This window comes from Watersipora subatra, chromosome 11 (genome assembly GCF_963576615.1).
Source record: "Watersipora subatra chromosome 11, tzWatSuba1.1, whole genome shotgun sequence".
Lineage (NCBI taxonomy): Eukaryota > Metazoa > Bryozoa > Gymnolaemata > Cheilostomatida > Watersiporidae > Watersipora > Watersipora subatra.
This window is the reverse complement of record NC_088718.1, coordinates 5,290,903-5,313,803: the sequence shown is the minus strand read 5'-3', so window position 1 is coordinate 5,313,803 and position 22,901 is coordinate 5,290,903. Positions and strand designations below refer to the sequence as shown.

The window sequence follows — 22,901 nt, the reverse complement described above, 5'->3', positions numbered from 1 at the left end:
TGTCATTATTCTCATAGACTGTAAGATTGTACTGGATTGTCATAGTTTAACGTTTTTACCTAAGTTGTCTGCTCCTGGCTAGACAGATTGGTGGCACTACGATTTACATAGGACGCGCCGAGTTCAGGGGCGTATGGTAACGACCACACGTGCATCTACATATTTTTTGTCTTAAAGATAACCCATAATTGAAAATTAAGTGAAACCTGTCTGTCTTGATTTGGGAATCTGCTCTGGTTTCAACGCATTGAAAAAATAATGTCATTTAAAATAGGCCGGTCAAACGCTGTATCGACAGCAATGAAATAAATGTACATCATAATTACATCGTGAATAGTTTTGCTATTATACGTGTACAATATTATAATTATGCTTTCGCTTTGCGAGTCATTTTGCGCTTAACAGTTTGGCGAGAGGCAGCTGTAACAATTTGTCTATCAAAACTTTCTTTATGCTTCGTCAATGCGCTTTGGCGAGACGATAAACATACCGTTAGACGTAGTTCCGGTTGTAACAAACTTTTGCACGCGAGGAATAAAAAATCCGTTCAAATTAATAGAACCAGTAGCTTCTCAATAATAGTAATTTATTATCTATCGTTTTAACGGTAATTTATATTGTCGAGGTAGGTATTGGCGTATATCATACTCATTGCACAACAGTATACATATCGTGCCGTGTTTTTAAAGCATGAGAATAATCTAAGCGCGGCACACATTGCCGGTGCTTGCACGCGTTATGTCTAGCTTGGGAGGTGTCACGTCTTGTATGGATTGCCAATTGAGAATGACTGATGCTTGGAATGTGTGTATATGTTTATTCTGTTGACTGTAAAACTGCAAAGCAAATGTATATAATAAGTGCAGCTATACAGTAAGTACGTCAAACCCAACAAACTATCATGCATTACTCACATGCAAAGTAAGCCTATTTTATCTCTAGTTATCTGTTCGTACAGACGAGCACAAGTATTGATATCAACAGCGTAGTATGAGTGCGGATGAGTGTTTCTTCAATGAAGTTTGCTTCTGTCCCGTTCACAACGGTAGTAAGATGGGCTTTTATATGACATGGCAAAGATTAATAATTTTGCTTGTGTTGTAAACTATGAGGCCTTTGACAAAGTGTCTCTTAACAAACTTATACTCAAACTCAGGCAAACCAAATTGGATAGCTCAATTATCGCCTGGGTCGAGAAGTGGTTAAAAGACCGTGCACAGACCATTTTTATCAATGAAACATACTCCAAACCATGCCCGGTCTCATCTGGTGTCCCCCAGGGATCTGTTTTAGGCCCCCTCTTCTTCCTGATTTTTATAAATGATATGCCAACAGTCATAAAGACCTCTAAACTCAAATTTTTTACTGACAATGGTCTCCTATATTCACAGATTAAGTCAACTAATGACTGCAAACCTCCAATCAGACTTTGATTCTCTCATAGACTGGGCTGAGAAATGGCAAATGGAATTTAACATGACTAAATGCAAGACAAATTCTTTTGCCAGATCCCAGGAAAGCCCCTTTTTTCACAAATACTTAATGAAAGGCCAACAGCTAACGTTTAACACTCACTTTAAATACCTTGGAGTTATCACCGACAACAAACTCAACTTTAATCTCCACATAGAAAAGACCATAACTAAGTCTTTATCTACCCTATACAGGCTGATGAGGTCCCTAAGAAGTTGCTCACCCAAAACAAAAACCCTTTCTTTTAGAACCATCTGCCGCCCAGTCCTTGAGTATGCCTCAACTATCTGGTCCCCATTTTTCTCAAAGCACATGAACTCTCTCCAATCAGTGAATAGGAAAGCTTTTAGGTGGCCGTTTAACCTTAACAAAAACGACATGTTTTCTGACTTCTGATGTCTAATCGGTCATGGGCCACTCTTACAGAGCGTCGAAGAACTTCTGACTAAAACCTAAAGCATAAAATCATTACTGAAGAAATTGCAATCCCTGTAGATATTTACTTTAATGCTCACCTACACTATACACTACGCAAAAGTACTAAAGGTACCATTAATACAAACATAGAAAACATTCCTTTTTTGAGGACCCTTAACAATTAAGTCACATTTTCCTTGCTCTCTCCTTTAGTCCCTTCCCAACACTTTACCCCTAACCTGTTGTTAAATTCAAAAGCTAAGCTAGACTATGGAACGCCTGCACATAACTGAAGGATAATTCCTGACGACCTCCATTACAGGAGGTGTGGTCAAAACAGCATAGAAGTTGTTACGCGGCTGCAACGATGGCACATAACCTTTGCCATTACCCTTCACTACCACGACGATACACACCCGCGGCAGAAAGGCCGTCAACAATCTACTAATCCACCAATCATCACCCTACTGCCAACCTGTGTGCAAGCCAAATAAGCAGCCTCGCGATTACACGATAGTTTCTTATGCCAGACCACCACACACAGATTTTCTGTTAGCAAAGGCATGGCAACTCAGTAGATCAGCTCACTCGCTCTCCTCACTCCTCCTTACCTCCTCCAACACTAACTAACACCCGTTTATACAGCTAGACCTGTTAGATAGTCCCCCGGCTTTTCTGTAAAAAGCCAGCTTTTTATAAGCTCTGGCTTTCCATGAAAGCCAGCCCTTGCATTACCGGCTAATCACAGGAAAGCCTAAGATATTCAATAATATCCCACAGGAAAAATTATGTCATTAAAACACGATTAATCCTCATCCACACTTACATCAGTGTTGAACTTGCTTTGTCGCCATGTTCTGTTTTCACTATGTTGATTTTGTGCCACTTTGCGTTGGTTATGTGAACTAATCTGACTATTAGGCCTAGGCCTACTGATTCCTACACTAGTGAAGGTTTAAGGTCGGACCTTGTGGAGCATAGAACACTCTAATAACAGCCATGGTTTAAAGGGAAAGTGCCTCATTTGGCATATAGTTTGAAACAGTGTGAGACAGCAATACAACATGCTACTGTGGTTATTCTTGATTGTTGACCCATTCCTCATATCTCTAACAATGCGTGGGAGACAGCTGTAATAGTATACATGGATGGATGCATATAATGGAAGATGGTTTGCACCTTGTAGCTGAATGGATGGTCATAGTTGTGCTGTTTCTGTCTTTAAGCAGTTCACCATAAGCTGAAGAGAGGGTATTATGTCTGTCTTCATCAGAGAGTATTCTCATCAGTAAGGCTGTTCAGTGAGATGTATGTCTAACATGTAGTGATGACAGTTGTAGTTGAGCTTGCGCTTCTGTCAGTCCCGGACGGCCTTTAATGTTATTGATAAAGCGGACAGCTTTGTTTTATACTAATTCTATCAATTCAGCAGCGGTTTTATCTGCAGGGTCCCATAGAGTGTCTCCTTACTCAAGAACAGGTCTGCATAGACTGGTGTATGCTAACAGCTTGTACTTTTCAGGTGTTTCGAGGAGGGAGTATTTGATACAACCTAGAACTGGGATACGGAGCCAATCTTCATGTCTACGTGTTTGTTAAATCTCAGATTTGATTGCATTTGAATATCAAAATATCTGGCCTCTGTTACTGCACATAGTGCTGACCGCCCCAAATGTAAGTTGTTTGATCGGTTGGTTTCTTGCAGAAAACCATATTTTTACATTTATCAACATTGAAGAGTATTTTACATCTGACAGACCATTCATAGAGCTGATCAGTGTCATTTTAAGTGTTACGATTCTCTGTCATGGTTAATTAGAGAATAAAGAAATGTATCATCCTCATACAAACTGACTTTATACGACACAGCATTTGGGGGGTCATTTATATAAATTGTTTCCTCACTCCGGATACTCCGTATGGGTGGTAAATTCTGCTCTAACTCGGGTCTCCTACCAGAGACCTGGGAGTTTGAGCACTCGCCTCAAGATCTTAGCTGTTCCCAATAGCGCACTTTTCTGCAACTCACCTGAGTTGATTGTTGTTGGTAGTTGGGCAAGCCACATTTTATGCGCCGGTGTTATTGCGCCCAGTGCCCCAATGACTACTGGGATTACAGTTGTTCTTACATTCCAGCATTTTTCAATCTCTTCTCCAAGAGGGAGATATTTTTCTACCTTTTCTTTTTCTTTGCTGGCTATATTGATATATATATATATATATATATATATATATATATATATATATATATATATATATATATATATATATATATATATATATATATATATATATAGTACTGTCTGTAGCATGAGTATATATACATTGTATATAAATAGATATATATATGTGAGAAATAATGTTGCCCACTGTACCAAGCCTTGTAGGACTCCAGCAGTCACTGCAATGCTATGAGATAGCGTGCCTTTATTTGCCATGTTTTGACTTTTATCTGTAACAAAACTTTGTATCCATTTTCACATGTTCCGGTTTATGCTGTCCATCTATTTAATCTTTTGTATAAGAAGTTTATGTGGGACCTTGTCGAAAGCCTTTTTGATATCAAGAATTACGCTGTGAAAAGTTGAGCCTTTTTCAATCCTTGTCTAGGTCATGGTAAGTAGCACGCAGTTGCGTTTCACAACTAAAACCGCTTCTGAATTCGACCTGCCTGTTACATAGCACAGCATCTAGGGTTTGGTTAAGATAGTGGAGAACAGTATGTTTTAGCATTTTGCATGGGATAGTCGTCGAAACGATAGGTCTATAGTTCCACAAATCTTATCTATTTCCTTTTTGGTGTATAAGGGTAACTATAGCAGAATTTCACTGATGAGGTAACACTCTGCTGTGTGTTGATGCTTGGAATATACAGTGAAACTCGGATAACTCAAACTTCAAGGGACCGAGCAAAAGTGTTCAAATTATCAGTGCGTTCAAGTTATCAGAGCACTGTCACAAGTTCATGTATTTACTTATTTTTTAGTAGATACATGTACATATACAAACTATAATATAAATCAAAAGCACAAATGGCTTGTTTCAAATTAAATGCTTCTAATGTAAAGTTTAAAACGTTTTTATTAAAAAGTATAGAGATTTTTCTATCACTTGAGATTGGTTTGTTGTTTGAGGTGCTGTTATTGCCAGGACGTTTTTAGATTGACATTGGCAAAACTTGATCATTGCTGAAATGCTCAAAAGAAAAGACATCTTTTTCTTTTGAGCGTTTTACCCACGATCAATTTTGCCGATTTTTCTTGAAGTTTATGCAAAAATTACCTTACTTTACCTGGGATTCGTTAAGAGCAACACTCAGAGGCAGTTCAATTAAAAGTTTTACGAGGTTTTACGGTACATTGTACATCACTCACGCTTTTTGAATGGATACTTATTGAATGTACACACGTATTCTGTGTTTAGGTCAAACGGTGATTAGATTTTTTAGCTAAGACAACGTATACGTTTAATTACAACAATTTTTAAGACGTTTTAAACATTCAACATTCCGACGTTGATTCAACACGGAATCAACGTCGAAAAAGTATTCATCACGGGCTAGCCGGGTCACGCACTCAAGGATTTTCGCCACGCAAATACAAAACAAAAACAACATGCTGTTTTTGTTTTGTATGTGCGTGGCGAAAATCCTTGCGCGCGTGACCTGGCTAGCCTGTGCTATTAATCGTATAGCAGTATAAATCAAATTTCACCAAACCTTTAAAAAAGTCGTTGACAAAAATATTTTGCCGATGGAGGTAATAACGACGCTTATGAATTACGAAAAGTTGAGGTTTACCTCTATGGCTTGGAATAGAGTGATTTTCTAAAGCGATAGCAACCGTTTCGGTAGCCGTTGGGCAAAAAAACAGTTCGAATTAACAGTGTTGAGTTCGAGTTATATAAAGCCATTTATCATTGCGTGGGAACGGACCAAGCAAATCCATTCGAGTTAACCATGTGTTCGCTATATCCGAGGGCGAGTTATCCATGTTTCACTGTATATGCTAAACATTCAACTGTCAGCGTAGGGCCTATTTGGAGTTTATGCTTTCTTATTCAGCCAGTCTTGGAAATTTGTTATTTTGGATGTCGTGTGTAAGTTTGACAATACCATCTGGGTTGATCTCTAAAGAGCTGTTGTCAGTGGGCAGGAGGGATAGTTTGCTTATTCTCTTATTATTACAGACCTGACTAGAAATATTCATTTAGCACTTCGGCACACTGCAGATTATTACGGGTGAGAGATAATATAAGCACTGCCGATATTTACCAGCTGGCCAAAAATTATTCTTATTAGCCAAAAATTATCCTTTATTCTGGAAGTCTAACAATTAAAATGCACAACTAACAAATTTCTAAAACAATAGTACTAATGACAAAAGGTTAAGATAAGGCAATGAAGATTACACCTTTACACAAATGGTTGTCCGTGTTTTTTCACTCAATATTGTACATCGATGAGTCTTGACAATCAAAAGGGAGTCATGACAGTCCATAGATAAAGAGACGCAATGGTTGACATAGAAAAATTCTTATTAGTTGAAAGGGTCTCGGCGTTCAAAAGAGAAAGATATCAGCATCACTGGAGCTGTTCTTTTTTTCATAGATGTCTCTGCTAGCCTGTGAGAAGATGTATATTTACTCAGGTTCTGTTCATTATGTTATAGAGGGTTGGTATTTTGGTTGTATCTGCTAGAAGTTGGCAGAGCTGTGTCATCACCTCTTAATTTATTTTAATGGTTTTCTGGCCTGCTGATTGACGCATCTTCTTAGATGGATCTCTTTTACTTGAAAGTTTTTAATCTGTTTGTCGATGCTTTTTTAATTATTGTTTCTCTAGGGATCCTTGGATGTGTTAGACGTTTTGTTGGTTTTACATATATTTCTTGGGGTTTAGGCATTATTCCCTTCTGGTAACTGGTTTTGTTAAGATTTCTATATAACACTGGTATAAAGATTCTTTTTACCAAGTCAAAAAACTTAATGATTCATTTTTTGATGTGCGTAGTCAGTTGAAAATTGATCATAACTATTCAACATGTCATATTACTAGGGTAGCCAATTGAACCAATAAAAAATAAGTCGTTAAACTCAATGTCAGCTCAATTTGACGTAATCACTCGCTACTCAACACACATTCTCGTGAAGCTAACTTTTGGCAAGCCAAAAATATAAAAAGGCATATTAAAGCAAGAGTTTTATTATACTGCAAACTTAGAAATAGCGGATTTATATGAAAGCGGTATTGTGTGCTGTGGTTGACTAGTATGGTGCAGAAGCACGGTCCTACCTTTCTACTAACTGATCCTTAATATGTCAATAACTTCTTGCAACTGCCGTGACCTCAGATGCCAATGTAGCCGGGCCCTCACAGCCCAGTCATACATGCCAAGTAGCTCAAACTACTGCTTAACTGACAATTGATCGCTCTCGTGGAGCTTAACATAATTCACTTGTTCCCACTCATTTTACTCACCCTTGTTACATGTCTCGTTTGAGTGATGATTTATTAACCTACCGTTTGACTAATTTGTACAGGCAGGTTTTTGCCCATCATACCGTATACCATTATCTATGTCACCTTCTCCTTATTACCACCACTATGATTGTTATCAATGGTACTCTCACTGCCGCCACCAACGCCACTGTCGCTAGTGCTACCAACACCACTACCACCACTGCCTAGATCAGTATATATAGAGGTTGTGTCAACAACAACTTTACCTGCGGGTGCTTGCTCTTCATTTTCTTGTTCTCACTAACATGTGGGTGTGACAGACATCTCATAGGAATATACCTACTGGGTCATGTTTGACTGCACAGATGACACCATACACCTGATTTTTTTAAGTAAGGAGCAGAACTAGTAGCTGGCTCTCCACCTAGCCATATCCTGCTCAAACTTCTTCCTTTTCCTATCAAACATTAAACTCTTTCAATCATGGTTATTTTCTTCTTATGCCCATCTCTGTCCAACATTCTTTTACTTGATACCTCAGCCAAGAAGGAGCTGACCTTCCCCATTATGGGTAGTAGTGCGGCTCTCTTCGTAACACTCTCACTCATTTAGTTACAACACAACTCCTTTCAGTGAAAGCTGGTACAAAAACTGGTACTGGTTTTCCCATAAACGGGTTAAATTAGCCTCTCACAAATTTGACGAGCTATTTGAAAAATACAATGCCACCCTCTATTTAAATGTCACCTCTAAAAAACATCTGTACAGGGAAAGGTTGAGAAAATAGAGCGCCATGGCGTTCAAATAAAGGTTTTATGATACTTCCCTCATCATATACTGAAGACATTTTTGCTTCACTTGTCATACTACTTTTAGCAGGCCACTTGATCACTACCATCTTGGTACCCTGCTGTTTCCTCTATTTTTTTCACCGTCACACCACTTTTGTTGCCTACCACTCTGTCCTCATCATCATTGCTTCTTTTTTGTCTTTCATTTCTACTCTTTTGTCTTCCATTTCTACTATATGCAATTTTTATCTCCCCCGGATCTGTTTGACATTTTTGATCTCATAGCTTTTTTCATATCCCACAACCCCAATCATGCAACTCACATAACAATTTACTTTTGTACAAAACTGAGCCTCAAGTTATTCACCAAAGCTTTAATACTGCAACATTAGCCTCTTGCTTCCAAACTAACTTATACATATTATTATTTTGTATTGAACAGCTGTCGAACCTTGCTACGAATTTGAACTGGTATTACTACTTTAACATAGGGCACAGACATCAAAAAAGCTTTTGCTAGCTAAACATTTGCATTTGATAAATCTGTGAAGTGCAACAAAATTTGTTACTGGTCATTTTAATTTGTTGTTAGTGTTATCATTTATTGTTGATTACCTTAGCAAACCTATTTGTAATGAGTTCAAGAGAGCCAATAATAAAGGACGAGGAAATGCTGACAGCTGATGCCAATCTTAAATTTTTTTCTGTGGCAGGATAATTAAAAATTTCTGAAAAATTTGTTATCGACATGGAAATCAAAATTTTAGTCAATTTTTTTCTATGTTACAATATGAAAGACTCAACACTTCTACTTGTCTTCACACGTCCCCTTTTTTGTGTGTCTCATTCTTATGTAACCACTCCTAAACTACATAAACTTACAACTCGTAATTTGTAGATGAGATCAGGAGTACAAGCTGTGATGCGCTGCGCTCGTTGCCATCGAAATCTATTGACTATGCATTCTGGGAGGCAGCTCTTCCGTTCTCCACTACCATTACAATATTCATTCAACTCTCATGGGAATGGGAGCCATAGAGCTACAAATCATAGAATGCTCAGCACTGAGGTATGCTGAAATGTTAGCGCATTTTGATTAGTTGGAAACTCGACCCGCTGTTACTGTTGCCCAGAATAAAAATAGTTCATTGTCACCTAAACATATGCTTAATTTCAATTAACATTTGTGATTTAAATTGTAACATCGATATGATTTGTTTATTTCAAGAGTTTGGTTTGAGTTTATTGGTTTTACCAATGTTTTTGTGAAATTTGGAAGTACTCTGTTGAAAACAAACGATGTTTGTGAGAAATATTTAAATTTTATTGGGTAAGTCATGAAGGTGAGCGAAGAGGCCAAGGCACCTTGATTATTACCTCGTATTAAAATACTCAGAACTAAAATACGTTTAAAATGACAAAATTATTTACAATTTGGTTTATGAGCTGGTCTCGAGTTCATGCTGAGGTTTTACATTGCTCTGTTGCAGCCGGGAGCAAGTTCTAATAGCGCCACAGATTCCTTAGGCTCAGGTAATTATTCTACTGGTCTATTAGGATTGTTAAACCTTTTCATATGAAATTAATTGGTTCTAAAATCTAGCTCATATGTTAAACTGCATGTTGAATCAAATATTACCATAGGAGTTCCACAGCCCCCAAACCTATGGTATCTACTTAACTTGTGATTAAACACAATGTTGACACTAATGCATTACATGTATGTAGAGCTAAGTGAAAATCTACATAGCATTTCTTCTGTTTTAATTTATACTAGCCTTTTTCCTTAGAAAATTACTATGTTTTGAGCAACTTCAAACATTACAAGTTGCTTGGCGTAGAGAATAAAATATTTACTGGCATTTTATGCATGCGTTAGAAAACGTGTGTAGGTAATCTTGAGTAGATGTTTGTCCATAGGATTGTTAGGTTTTATATGACTCCGGGTTTTATTGACACAAAGTCGACTGGTTTTTTGGAGAGAATTTTAACAATTGTGTTTTTCTAAATTGTGTAAGTTTTTTGTAATTAACTATTTTAATGTGCTATATTTTTCTTCAATTACCGTAAAAGCTTAAATACTTTTTTAATTTAAACTCAACTAAACCTGTAAAAAGCCTGTTAGCCAGCGTCTTCAACTATTTTAATCTACTTAGCAATGAATTCAGACCATAAATTGTGATATTTACAACCCTCTGTTGGTTTAAAATTATGCTTAAATTTTATGGAATTTAGTTTATTTATATAATTTATTAACTAGATTGTTTTTATTCTTCTTTCAATAAGTGCACTTAGAGACATGCAGAAGTAAGTATAGGCTCAGCATTGTGTAAGATCAGCAATGCGTAGGCTCTCAGTTAAATGTGACGATAGAAATATGCAGTATAACTTGCTTACCTTAGACAAGGTCAAGTTAAAGCTAACTTTGCCTGTATCTTTTACCATTTAAACACAAAAAATTCTTGTGTATTGTGTTTTACGACTTTCTTTTTTTTTACATTTACTCATACATTTGAAAACAGTAGTAAATATAATAAGACTAGTATACAGTAGTAAATATGATAGACTAGTACACAGTAGTAAATATGATAGTCTAGTATACAGTAGTAAATATGATAGACTAGTATACAGTAGTAAATATGATAGACTAGTATACAGTAGTAAATATGATAGACTAGTATAGAGTAGTAAATATGATAGACTAGTATAGAGTAGTAAATATGATAGACTAGTATAGAGTAGTACACAGTAGTAAATATGATAGACTAGTATACAGTAGTAAATATTATAGACTAGTACACAGTAGTAAATATGATAGACTAGTACACAGTAGTAAATGTGATAGACTAGTATACAGTAGTAAATAAGCTAGACAAGTACACAATAGTAAATATGATAGACTAGTATACAGTAGTAAATATGATAGACTAGTATAATTATAGTTGGTAAATATGATTGGCTAGTACACAGTAGTAAATATGATAGACTAGTGCACAGTAGTAAATATGATAGACTAGTATACAGTAGTAAATAAGATAGACAAGTACACAATAGTAAATATGATAGACTAGTATATAGTAGTAAATATGATAGACTAGTATATAGTAGTAAATATAATAGACTAGTACACAGTAGTAAATATGATAGACTAGTATACAGTAGTAAATATGATATACCAGTATACAGTAGTAAATATGATAGACTAGTATACAGTAGTAAATATGATAGACTAGTATACAATAGTAAATATGATAGGCTAGTACACAGTAGTGAATAGGATATACTAGTACAGTAGTAAATATGGTAGACTAGTATACAGTAGTAAATATGATAGACTAGTATACGGTAGTACATTGGGTGGTCTAGTGTTGTACATTTTGAATGGAGGATCTGTACATTTTTGTCTTTTTATAGGTTTTCTTCCTCCACCACCTGACCCTCCTTTATATACTGAACAGTTGACAGCACTGGGGGAGCCTACATTATCTAGTTTGGGTTTGGGAGGTTATTGGCCTCCTGGATTAGTGCAGAGCTTATTGGAAAGCATACATACAACTTTTGATATTCCTTGGTTTGCATCCATCATTGCATGTGAGTACTTTTGTATATCTATGAAATTACAAGCTGTATAAAGCTACATGTTTAATATGGTTGGGGTACAATAAAGATAAGCATTGCATGTGTCATTTTTTATGGTACAGTGCACCCCCAGGCTACCATGTCCCCGTTTTATGGTGTTTTGTCACCTTATGTTGTGGAACACAAATGTTTTTTCATCCCCTCCATGCAGCATTTTTTCTCGCCATACGACAACCACAAAAATGTCTCTCGAGTTTCAAATTTGGCGGTCGGTGTGTTGAATACGTCAGAATAATAAAGATTAAGACGATGACAAAATTAAAGTTTAGTTTAGTAAAATACATAGCAAAGCTTAGCTTTAAGTATGTATTTAGTAAGCTAAATTCATTTAAGCTAAATTCAAGGTTTATGTTATACGTCTGTCTCGAAGGTAGGAGCTCCATATGGTACATACTGTACATGTATAGTAATGTTACATTTATTGCAGACCATAACCATTAAAAATATTAAAGTTACTGCAGGTAACTATAGTTACTAAGGTTAACATACTATTTTGTTAGTAATTTTAGATATGTACAGTACGTGCATAAAAACTTGATGATTTTCACCAAGAGATGTTGGCATTATATAATTACAATGATTTCTATACCACCTTATACGACATTTTCACCTTACGATGCCAACACCGAAACGAACTAATGTCGTATGGCGGGGAACCGCTGTATACAGATTGCTACCCGAAACTGCAGCTCTTCCATTCAGCAAGTGTGAACAAATACCAAAAAAAATTATTAGTATTTACTGAGTGGATTTTTATATAAGACACGCATTGAGTTATCATGGCCTGAAAACATTACAGTATTTTATGATTTGGAACCACGGCTCTTAATGTTATATCATCATGCATGCGCTGATCTATTGTCAGCGGACCCTCCACAGATTGGTTAGCATCTACCTAAATCAAGACGTTAACTATGTACTATATTTCTCCTAAAATTGTAAGGGGTACTCAAATCAAATCTGAATGTCCCATTTGTACCTCCTTACGCCTGAGGAATTCAAAAACACATTCAGTCTCCGTTATTTTGTTACTATTCCCATGTTCTAGTCTACCACGTTAACCTTGATGTGCAATACGTCTCAAGTCATGGACATCATATTATTTTTTCAAAAGTTGTTGTTACACAATGGTTTCACCATCAGTCACAATCACAGGCTTGAAGAGAATATCATAATTTTAAACACAACCATCCATTTGCATGGCCAGAGAGTTTCATCTTGAGATCATATGTAGGAGTGAGTAACTCTTAAAGGTGTGTTTATTATGTTAGTATGAACCTGTTTGTAACACTTTCAGTCAGTTGCTACTTTGATTAGCCATGAAGCTGTCTAACATAGTTGATTTCGATTATTACTGGACTGTTGTTGGATTGGTTTTATTCTCCGCGTGTGTACGTGCGCCTGTGTACGCACGCGTGTGTGTTTGTATGTGGGGCATTGTATCGTATTAAAAGTAAATAGCTGTCATTTCATTACCAACAAATTAGGGTAGGAACCATGTTACAACAATGAAGATGATTACAGACAATAATGCTAATTTATAAATAGCAAAATTGTACAAAGGGCTGTTTGCAGTACGCATGCTGGCAATATAGGTATTGCGAATCGTCTATTTGCACTATCGAATCATTTGATGATTTGATGGAAATCGTGAAGCTCCATGTAAACCTGAATAAGTTTGTTTTATTGTCATTAGAACAACATTGCAAAGACTCGTTGTGAATTACACACCGTTGTTTATTTCATGCCTTTTCTTTTAAGTGACACTGGCGATTCGCTGTCTCACACTCCCCATCACTGTTATGCAGTTGAAGAATGCTGCCAGGATGAATAATCATATGCCTACACTGATGAAGCTGCAGACGCAGGTCGCAGAAGCACACAGGTCAAAGGATATTGGAAAACGTACGATTTTTGCTTTTATTATCTTGTCTCTTTGCTGAGAGCCATTTTAACTGGTTAAAAGTATGACTTCAACTTTGGCTTCTTATGAGCTGTGTTAACATTAGCTTGCATTCAGTAAATGAACATGCATGAATATAGAAATTGTAGAGCAGTTCCAAGAGGTACAGTGATATATTAACATGTAGTGCTCAGACCCCAATAAACACTAGAGTTTATGATTCTGCTACTTTGTAAAGAACTATGTACCGTAAAACCTGTAATTCAACTCCATGGCGCTCTATTTTTCAACCCATCCTCTATGGTGGCGGGCAATTGGAGGTGGCCTCCAAATAGATGCTGGCGTTGTATTTTTTAAATGGCTCGTCAGAATTTTGGGACGATAAATTTAGCTCTTTTACGGACGAACGAATGTTGCCTAGATTTCGCCCTCTCTTTCCTTCCAACGTTTTGATCTGCTGAAAAAATAGTTTTGACACTAATATCGCTTAGTTTAGCAGTGCAGAAGAAGAGTTGAGGTCAGAAGACATTGTGGAAGGTATTGAACAACCAGAAGATGGTCGTTCCATAGAAAGCAACAATCAGAACGCAGCTGGCCAAGCAAACGATGCAAATATTTTTGTTTCTAAAAAGTTAATTTTTGTTTTTGCATGTATTATAAGTATGGTTCATTTATGTCACTTGTTCATGATGATATATTTATAGCAATTGATAGATTGGCATTATATAACTTATAAATTTGCAAATTTATAGCATATTATTTAATAGCACATCATTGCAGTAATCTGATCTTACAATGGATCGACGCTCGCAACTCCTCTTCTATTGCACATAAAAAGCTAGTTTTTGGCTGCAAACTGTAGCAAACATATCAATTAGTGCAATGAACTTTTATGCAACATTGTTAAATAAAGTTATACAATGAAAATATGTCTTCAATTTTAGAATAAAATATAAATTGAAAGCTCCAACAAATTGCAAAGCGGGGCACAGGCTATAATATCATCGCAGGTTTATTTCAAGCAATAGATATCAACTGGTAGAGATATTTTTCGGTTTCTCAATGCATATTTATTTAGAGATCGTTGACAAGTTTGAGGTAAGTCAGCAGATTTATTGCATCCAAAAGGTTTAATATCGCTCCACCGGAAAAAGAGAGCAAAATGTAGGCGACGTTCGCTTCGCCCATAAAAGGGCTGAGTTTATCTTCCAAAAATTCTGACAAGATATTTGAAAAATACACCGCCGGCCTCTATTTGAACGCCGCCTCCAATTGACCGCCACTATAGAAGAAGGGTTGAAAAATAGAGCGCCATGGAGTTGAATTAGAGGTTTTACGGTGGATATATTATCAAGGAAATATGCATACAAGGAAATGATATATATGAGGTATATATCATATATATATATATATATATATATCATGTATATATATTATCTCCTTGTATGTTGTGCACAGCTCTCAATATGTTAGCCTGGCATCTCTCATTGTTTTAGTTGAAAAGTACAGCAAAGAAAGCTCGGACTACATGAAAAGAAATGATGTCAACCCTCTGAAGATGGTTTTCCGACCTCTTATCGCTGTAAGTTCTATTGTAGTAGCATTACAAATAATACTACATATATTGTTGATGAGATCGTCGTTAAAAAGCATGACACTGTTGTAAGAACTTTGGAAGGTGTATCACTGACAAAGTCTACATATTTGGTTATGGGACAGAATTAAAAATGTGCTGAATTAAGAGAAACCACAGTTCTAGAACTATTCTCAGTCCAGCTTGCTTGAAATATGCGATTGTAAAAGGAGGTAACTAATGTGATTCAACCAATTGTAGACTCAAAACATCAGCTATAATCCATCGTGTTGTTTTTACATCATCAAGCCGTTTGCACATGCCCTTGTTCACGAAAAAGCCGCCATATTTGTAGAAAACGATCGTTTTTCTTTTATTTAATAGTACTTTTTGGTGTTGTTTTGATACTATAATAAAAAAATTGCAAACAAAAGCATCGTTTTCAAACATTTATTGCAAAAGCTTCGTGTTTTTAACGATAAAATTGTCTATAAAGATGGCCGACAACGATAAAATTACGTCACGATAAAACGAAGGATGGAAGTTTATGTACTCTATTGCTATGTGTTCATTTCAGTTTTACCGAGTGGCTATAGTTTAAGAGGCATTATTTTATGAAGGTGTGATGTCACCCGCTTTAGAAATTATATTTTAAATCTCTTGTGCAATTGTTTCATCATTTTAACTTGATGGTTATCTTCATATTCGCGTGTGCATTATCATTGCTTCGGGGTAACCATAAAAGTGAGCCGTTAACCATAAACGTTAGCGGTTAACCATAAAAGTGAGCAGTTAACCATAAAAGTTTAGTTTAGGATTATGGATACAGATAATCTGCTTCACAACAATTTATTAACAAGAGGCCAACTTCGCCGGTACTCTTCATCATCATGCAACCAGAAACTCTTGTGACAAGTTTCGATCAAGTTTATTTTCAACACATGTCAGTTTCTGATCTAAGGTTTTTCAACGAAGGACCAAGGAGCCTGCTATATTTGGCAGGTTTCACAGAGTTTTGATTGGATGACGATGTTTTAAGATATTGGTTGCCAGCATCGTATAACCAACTTTCTGTCTTGAAGTGGATAAAAGTGATGAGGTGTCATGTAGGTTTAAGGAGATACAACTATGCATATCTCAGCGTGTTTAACTTCAGCAATATGAAGTTGTCTCCTTTTCTCAATTAGAAGACGACTACTTGAATACTATGACTAACACGCTCTATAATAAACTCAAGTGTATAATACACTTGAGTTTGAAAAGTATATTTTATTTCCCATGAAAAACACAATACAAAGTTTATAACTATGGATGTTGAATTATAAGGTTTTGCTTGATCGTGTAAGGAAATATAACGTTTATAAGATGTAAGCCTTTCTAAATGTTTTATTACTGTTACATAGAGAACAAGTGCCACATTGCTAAAGCAGCTATTCATCATAGCCTGAAAATTTTATTAGTGTTTGTTCAGGGAAGATATTCAGCTGTTTCCAAATAAAAAAAATCTTATTAATCGTTATTGTATTTTTAACAAACATTTTTTACCAAACTAAGAGGTCCGGTTTAAACATTCACAAACATCTTAGCATCAGCTATATACAGGGAAGATATGTATATAATATATATATATTGAACAATATATATATATATATATATATATATATATATATGTTGAACAATATATATGTATATATATTGTAACATGGGAAGATAACTCTTGAGGTTCTGTAATTTCTATTAGGTAACTATGATTGATCCACCTCGTGTGCAGGCTCATTTATAATTGTAGAAATGACAAGAAAGTGTGTTCACTATTTATCAATAACATGCTGGTAGCTTTATACGACGAATAATAATTTTTAGCTCTCCGCATGAGGTCAGTGTCTTTGGTACTAATTGACTGTATTAGCCTGTTGGTGTTACTGTGTCTGCTGCATTGTTGTTGATACGGTTTTAACAGGCACCAGTTTTCATATCAGTCTTCTCGGGTTTGCGTGGGATAACCAGTCTGCCAGTGGAGAGCTTCAAAACCGGTGGAGCTCTATGGTTCACAGACCTGACAGCTACTGATCCGTACCTCATCTTACCTCTTGTCTCTGCCCTCACTGTGGCTGCTGTTACTCGCGTATGTCTAGCTTCTTTTTTCCACCTACTGCTATGTCTTTACCGTAAACCAGTATACCATGCAGCTGATCTGTCTCCAAGGCTACTCCATGAATGAATGAATGCAACAGGAGAGAAAAAATATCCATTTAGTTTGTACCAAACTTTTATTTCACCTTTTATATGGAAACCTTAGAAGAAGATTTATATGGAAAACAGAGAAGTGTATATATGCTGCTGCTTTCAAAGCCATGAAATTCAAAGACAATCGATTTGACCTTCAAATATTAAAATATAACTGCAGCAATTAAATGTCCAAATTAATTTCAACAATAGCAATTCAAATGCATTGAATTGTTTGTCCAGAATAAAACCAATTGCTGCTGTACTATCTTGAGCACAAAACTTTTCTTACACATTCCACAAAAAGTTATTTAAGCATTGATTTTGATTTGTTCACTTACTGGTTAAATTAAAGATAAACTACATTTTATTTCTTTACTAAATTGCCACTGTGCCAATTTTAATGTTTGAATAATTTTTATAGAAGGAAAATAATATCTAAATATAAACAAAAGCAGTTGGAAATCCATAAAAATGATCAACTTGTATTTAGAATTACGAGAACAGTTGCTTAAAAATTGCTTGATCACGACTACTTGATGCTAATTAATACTTGGGTCATCATTAAAACAGTTAGAAACCATGTGATTTTCGAATCTGATGCTTCTTACGCTACTTTTGAGATTAGGAATGACTGTTTTATTTGGTGATGGGTGTGGAGAAGGGATTGCCTCTGCATTGTAAACAATCTCGTACAAACTGCAAGCTGAAACCTTGTAATGGTTAAATACGCAGCGGGATTGAACGCTGGTTCTGAATGTAAATCTGTACTGAAAATTAGTCCTTGATAAACCGAGTGATTAAAACCTTTGGCAAAATTTACAGTTGTGGCAGCGATGTGTGTATTGCTGACTCTTATCTGCTTTCACATTGCACTGGCAGAACTTCAGGGTGCTTATTTTGCTAACAAACAGTCAGCCACCCTTGATACCAATGTCATTGCTAATTCGGTTCTCCTCGTGGTTAATAGCAACAAAAAGAACAGCTCAATTCATCTACATGGATAATACTAAAGCAAGAGCAGACAAATTCTCCTAAGTATGTGTTATACTAGCTAATGAATATAGTTATGTTTATCCTTTTGGTAGTCTGGTGCAGAGGGTGCTTCGACGCAAAATATGCCTCCTGCAATGAAGGTCTTCATAAACTTGATGCCTGCAGGGATCTTTGCATTCACCATATTCCAACCGGCAGTAAGTTTGATAGTTTTGGGTCATCATAATGCATATCTCTAGTTGATATATATGCATGTCAACCAATAGCCTATTGGTTAAACAGAATTGGGATTGAGCACATGCTTCAGATGAATAAGTTAGTTCTGTTTTTATCTCAAATTTTACACCAATATTCAGTTCCAATGTTCATGGGTTTGCATATTTTCATAAATGAGCCATTTTTATTCTAACCCCATAGTACATCACCAATTTTTGAAAATGAGCTGTGATACAAGCAGACATCATATTCAGTGCAATGCTAACAAGCAGTCATTTATATGATGCTCCAATCCCGCATTCTGATAATTCACATGAGGTTATCGTGTGTTCCAATTATTCAAAAGGTTCATCTTGCAATTAACTAGGTTTTGAAGATTCTCCTGTTCAGTATATAATCTGCTTCTTTTCCAGGCTTGTCGAAGTTCATCTAAGGATACGTTTGCTTTATTTAATGGAATTGTCTCTTAGATTTATGTGTGAAGCTTTTTTTTACTTATAAAATACAAATTAAACTACTTAAAACGCTGAGAGCGCTGAACTCCTTCACCAAATTGAAACCCCGTTTGTTAGATTGTTACCATTCATCTATTTGATTATCCTAGGCTCTCGCCCTTTACTGGACTACGTCAAATATTATCTCCCTTGTTTATGCCAAAGTCCTTCGAACAGCATATATGAGAGGAGTCTTCAATATCCCTCCAATGATCAACCATCCTCCCCAGGACACACCTAGCATATTTAATCCTTCGAGAACTGGCACATTTCAGCAGAGCTCCGAGTGTATGTTTGCAAGATAATTGGCCTCTTAACTGCCTCCAAGCACCTTTACGAAAATTCAAATGCCATGCCTCATTCTGTTATATATCAACTACGCGCTAACAGTTTTTTTATATTGAAAGAGAGGGTGTTGGTGCAGATAATTGCATGATGAGAATACTCCTGAGGAACACCGTATGATGTAATTGCAGCCATTGCTATGGCGTATTCTAAATTTAAAACATTAAAAAGTCTTTAAAACTTAAAAATCTCATGTCTGTTTAAAAATCTCATGTCATGTTTCTTTTTAAAACTTTGACACCATCAAAATAATTAATAGCTGTATCCCGCTAACATTTTATAATCAAAGTAGTTTCTTGTTTAACTCAGTCTGATACTTCGACTTATATAATGAACAATGTAACAAAAATTTTGAAACTGAATGCATTAATGTCGTTTCGCCCGTAAAAGGGTTAAATTTATATTCCCACAATTCTGATGAGTTGGTCGAAAAATACCCTCTATTTGAACGTCACCTCTAATAAAACGCTATAAGGGAAAGGGTTGAAAATTAAAGATTTTATGGGTGGTTCTCTGATTTTATCTGTGGTTTTCCTATCATCCGATCATCACCATTATTAGGCAATTATATTTCCCTGAACTCTTAGAAGTTGAAAACTCTTGATGATGTTTTGAATCAACAACATCTGCAATAACTATGAAGTATTGATTTATAATATTTATAACATGTATAATGTTTTTGAGATGAATTTTTGCGGTTATTAGCAGCAAAAACCATTTTTTGACAGTCTTTAAAAACTCTTTCACAATGACAAAATGTGGTTTGAAGCCTTTAAAGATTTTTAAGGATTTTAGATATTTTGTTAAGATAAGAAATAAGATATTTGTGACATATTTTAGAAGAATGAATTTGTTCTTGCACATTCAGCAAACAATGAAAATACAATTTGATAATAAATAGTTATAAAAAAAATTGTTTATCGTTTAATCGCAGTCCTTTGTAATGGCTGCCAAAATTTGCAAAAAAAAATTCTCGAGCATACAATAAATGTACATATTGTTAGTGCAGATTGAAAAACATATTTGAGTATTGTTGTATGTGAACACTTACATGTATTGATGTGAAGATGAAGAAGAGCGTCCATGTTTCATTACACTTCCTTATATCCTCTCCATGCTGCCTCATACTACCTAATCTACAGGCTTTACCCACTAGCTTTATTCACTAGCTTTATCCAGCTTTATGCACTCACCGTAATTACCAAGACCACCTGTACTGCCTTGAGCTCAGACACCAATCTAGCCTGAGTATAACAAATCCCATAATACAACAAGTATTGCAAGAAGTTGTCAAAAACTCTAATTGCTAAAAAACAGTTGAGAGGTTTGAAGCATTGTGACCAATTTGCAAATGCGTGCCAAGAAAAAATACAGCGAACAAATCTTAATTAAAGAATTATTTAAGAGAAATGCTGTTACGCTTTTTTAAGAAGATGTTGAATTGGTACCAAAAACACTGTTTGGATCTGCTGCAAAAATAAACATTTTGATGTATTTGTTAAAGAGGTTTGCTGAAGTTCTGTGGGTGCTACTTGTAATTCAATACAGTTTAATTAGCTGTTGAATAGCTGTTGGCATGTGTTGTTATTCACCACCCTGTTAATCCGGACATTTGTGTAAATAGACGCAAATCTGCTCGCTATTGTAGAACCCTTCTGCAATGTCTACCCTGGCGTAAGACCACAGCAAGCAATCAAATGATTCAATATTTTAGATGCAAGACTGGCTCAGCTGCAACACGAGGTGAATGAAAGAAGAAAAGTGGGTGCACTGCAGTATAAACAAACACCTGATGGTGATAGCAGCACTGAGAGAACAGAAGATGAAAATTCAGATACTAGCTCAAAGCCTTATGATCCTGCTGATCCAAAAGTCTACAGGAATAAAGAGACATAGTGCGCTACAACTCTGTGGAGCCATCACCTTTTTGATTCATCTTTGTTAGAGAACAGGGCCACAAAGAAAGCAAAAGTTTTCAAAAACAGCAGTGTGCGAAATAAACCGGACCCATCTGTTGGATAACCAAAATTCTCATTAACAACATTGTTGCTCATAGCAAATCTTGCTAAAAACCTTGAAAATACTTGGCTATGTAAATACAGATTTTCATCTCTTCTATACATCAAAAATAAATACCATAACGCCGTCAATGCTGAGAATGATCTGTGTATTTCACTTAACGACAAGGAATCAAGTCTCAATCAAATAATATTAAAGAGGCAGCAAAAAGCTAACGATCATAGAGAAAGTTGCTGTTTTATATGTTGCTGCTGTGTAAAAACATGAGACTCTTACTGTGACCTTCCGATAACATATTGTTTTCATATATTCTAAATATGTCTATTTTTCATTATGTTTTGTACCTTTTTTGTTTCATTTTAAACAAGATTGCTCTCGTCAGTCTTAGGGGGTTCGGCCATGACGAAAACTTGCAATATCACAGAAAAAAAGGCGAGAAAGGGAAAAGGCAGCAAAATGAAGAGGGAAACACTAGTTCAAACTAACATAGCCTGTATAAACATTATTATAGTTTTTATTTTTATTTTCAGCAGCCTATTCTCTTCTGCTGATGTAACTACAATGTTTTGAAAGAGTTAGGACATCGCATGTTAGGTTACACTAGCCTTAGGATCAACTATTTGCTAAAACTTTACGTCGCCCGTTGGAACATTCTTATGTTGAGGTAATTGTAAATGAAAGTTTGACTATTCTAAAGATAATTAATTTGTTGTGAATTTTTTCTAATTATTTTAATTGTCTCAATTGTTATTTAGCTCCTTAAATGTCAGATTAAATAGAAACATGATTGAATTATTGTTTAAATTTCAATCGCTGTCAGTTGCGCTTCTTACTTGAAATCCATTTTGTTATAGCAATTTATCGGCTCTTTCAAAATGAGAATAACTTAGTTGGCATGACACAAATGGCAGGTAAATATTTAATAGCAAACCCGTCTATTTTGCCCCCTTCATAAGCAATTGATTTTAATTTTCCAATTCAACTCGCACGATGTTTGATTACAAGTCGGAAGGATGACCTCATTGCTAAATGATTTCGTTTGGTTTTGAGAATAATATGATTGTAGTATGATACTTGCATTCATACAAAACTGATGACTATGCTGTCACATTGAAATCGCAAATTATTAAACTATTACACCAGATTGTACACTATCACATCGAAGAAATGTTTGGAAAGCAAATCTTTCCACACATTTGGCACCTACAACACAACATAGTAAGACATGGTGAATCTTTTGATACCAAATAACCGTAATGTGAATTTTGTTGCAAGTCAACCTTTAAACAGAGAAATGCTTCAATATCATTTGCAGTCTATTGATAGCAAGTCATCACAACATGTGTAA

At 35.7% G+C, this 22,901-nt stretch overlaps 1 protein-coding gene across 3 annotated transcripts; it reads left to right on the top strand.

Moving 5' to 3' along the window:
• Window positions 1–433: 433 nt before the first annotated feature.
• On the top strand, window positions 434–22,363 carry LOC137408450 (mitochondrial inner membrane protein OXA1L-like). 3 transcript variants are annotated; one of them, XM_068094985.1, is made up of 11 exons: window positions 434–625; window positions 3,413–3,564; window positions 9,041–9,211; window positions 9,633–9,675; window positions 11,557–11,733; window positions 13,543–13,686; window positions 15,181–15,266; window positions 17,218–17,382; window positions 18,572–18,676; window positions 19,300–19,475; window positions 21,256–22,363. In XM_068094985.1, the coding sequence occupies exons 3-11, from the start codon at window positions 9,041–9,043 to the stop codon at window positions 21,428–21,430; spliced, it is 1,242 nt and encodes a 413-aa protein (XP_067951086.1). In that variant the 5' UTR covers window positions 434–625; window positions 3,413–3,564; the 3' UTR covers window positions 21,431–22,363. The 3 variants fall into 3 exon arrangements, with proteins under 3 accessions (XP_067951086.1, XP_067951084.1, XP_067951085.1); XM_068094983.1 differs by having other exon boundaries at window positions 19,300–19,477; window positions 21,249–22,363; XM_068094984.1 differs by lacking the exon at window positions 3,413–3,564 and having other exon boundaries at window positions 19,300–19,477; window positions 21,249–22,363.
• Window positions 22,364–22,901: the final 538 nt, after the last annotated feature.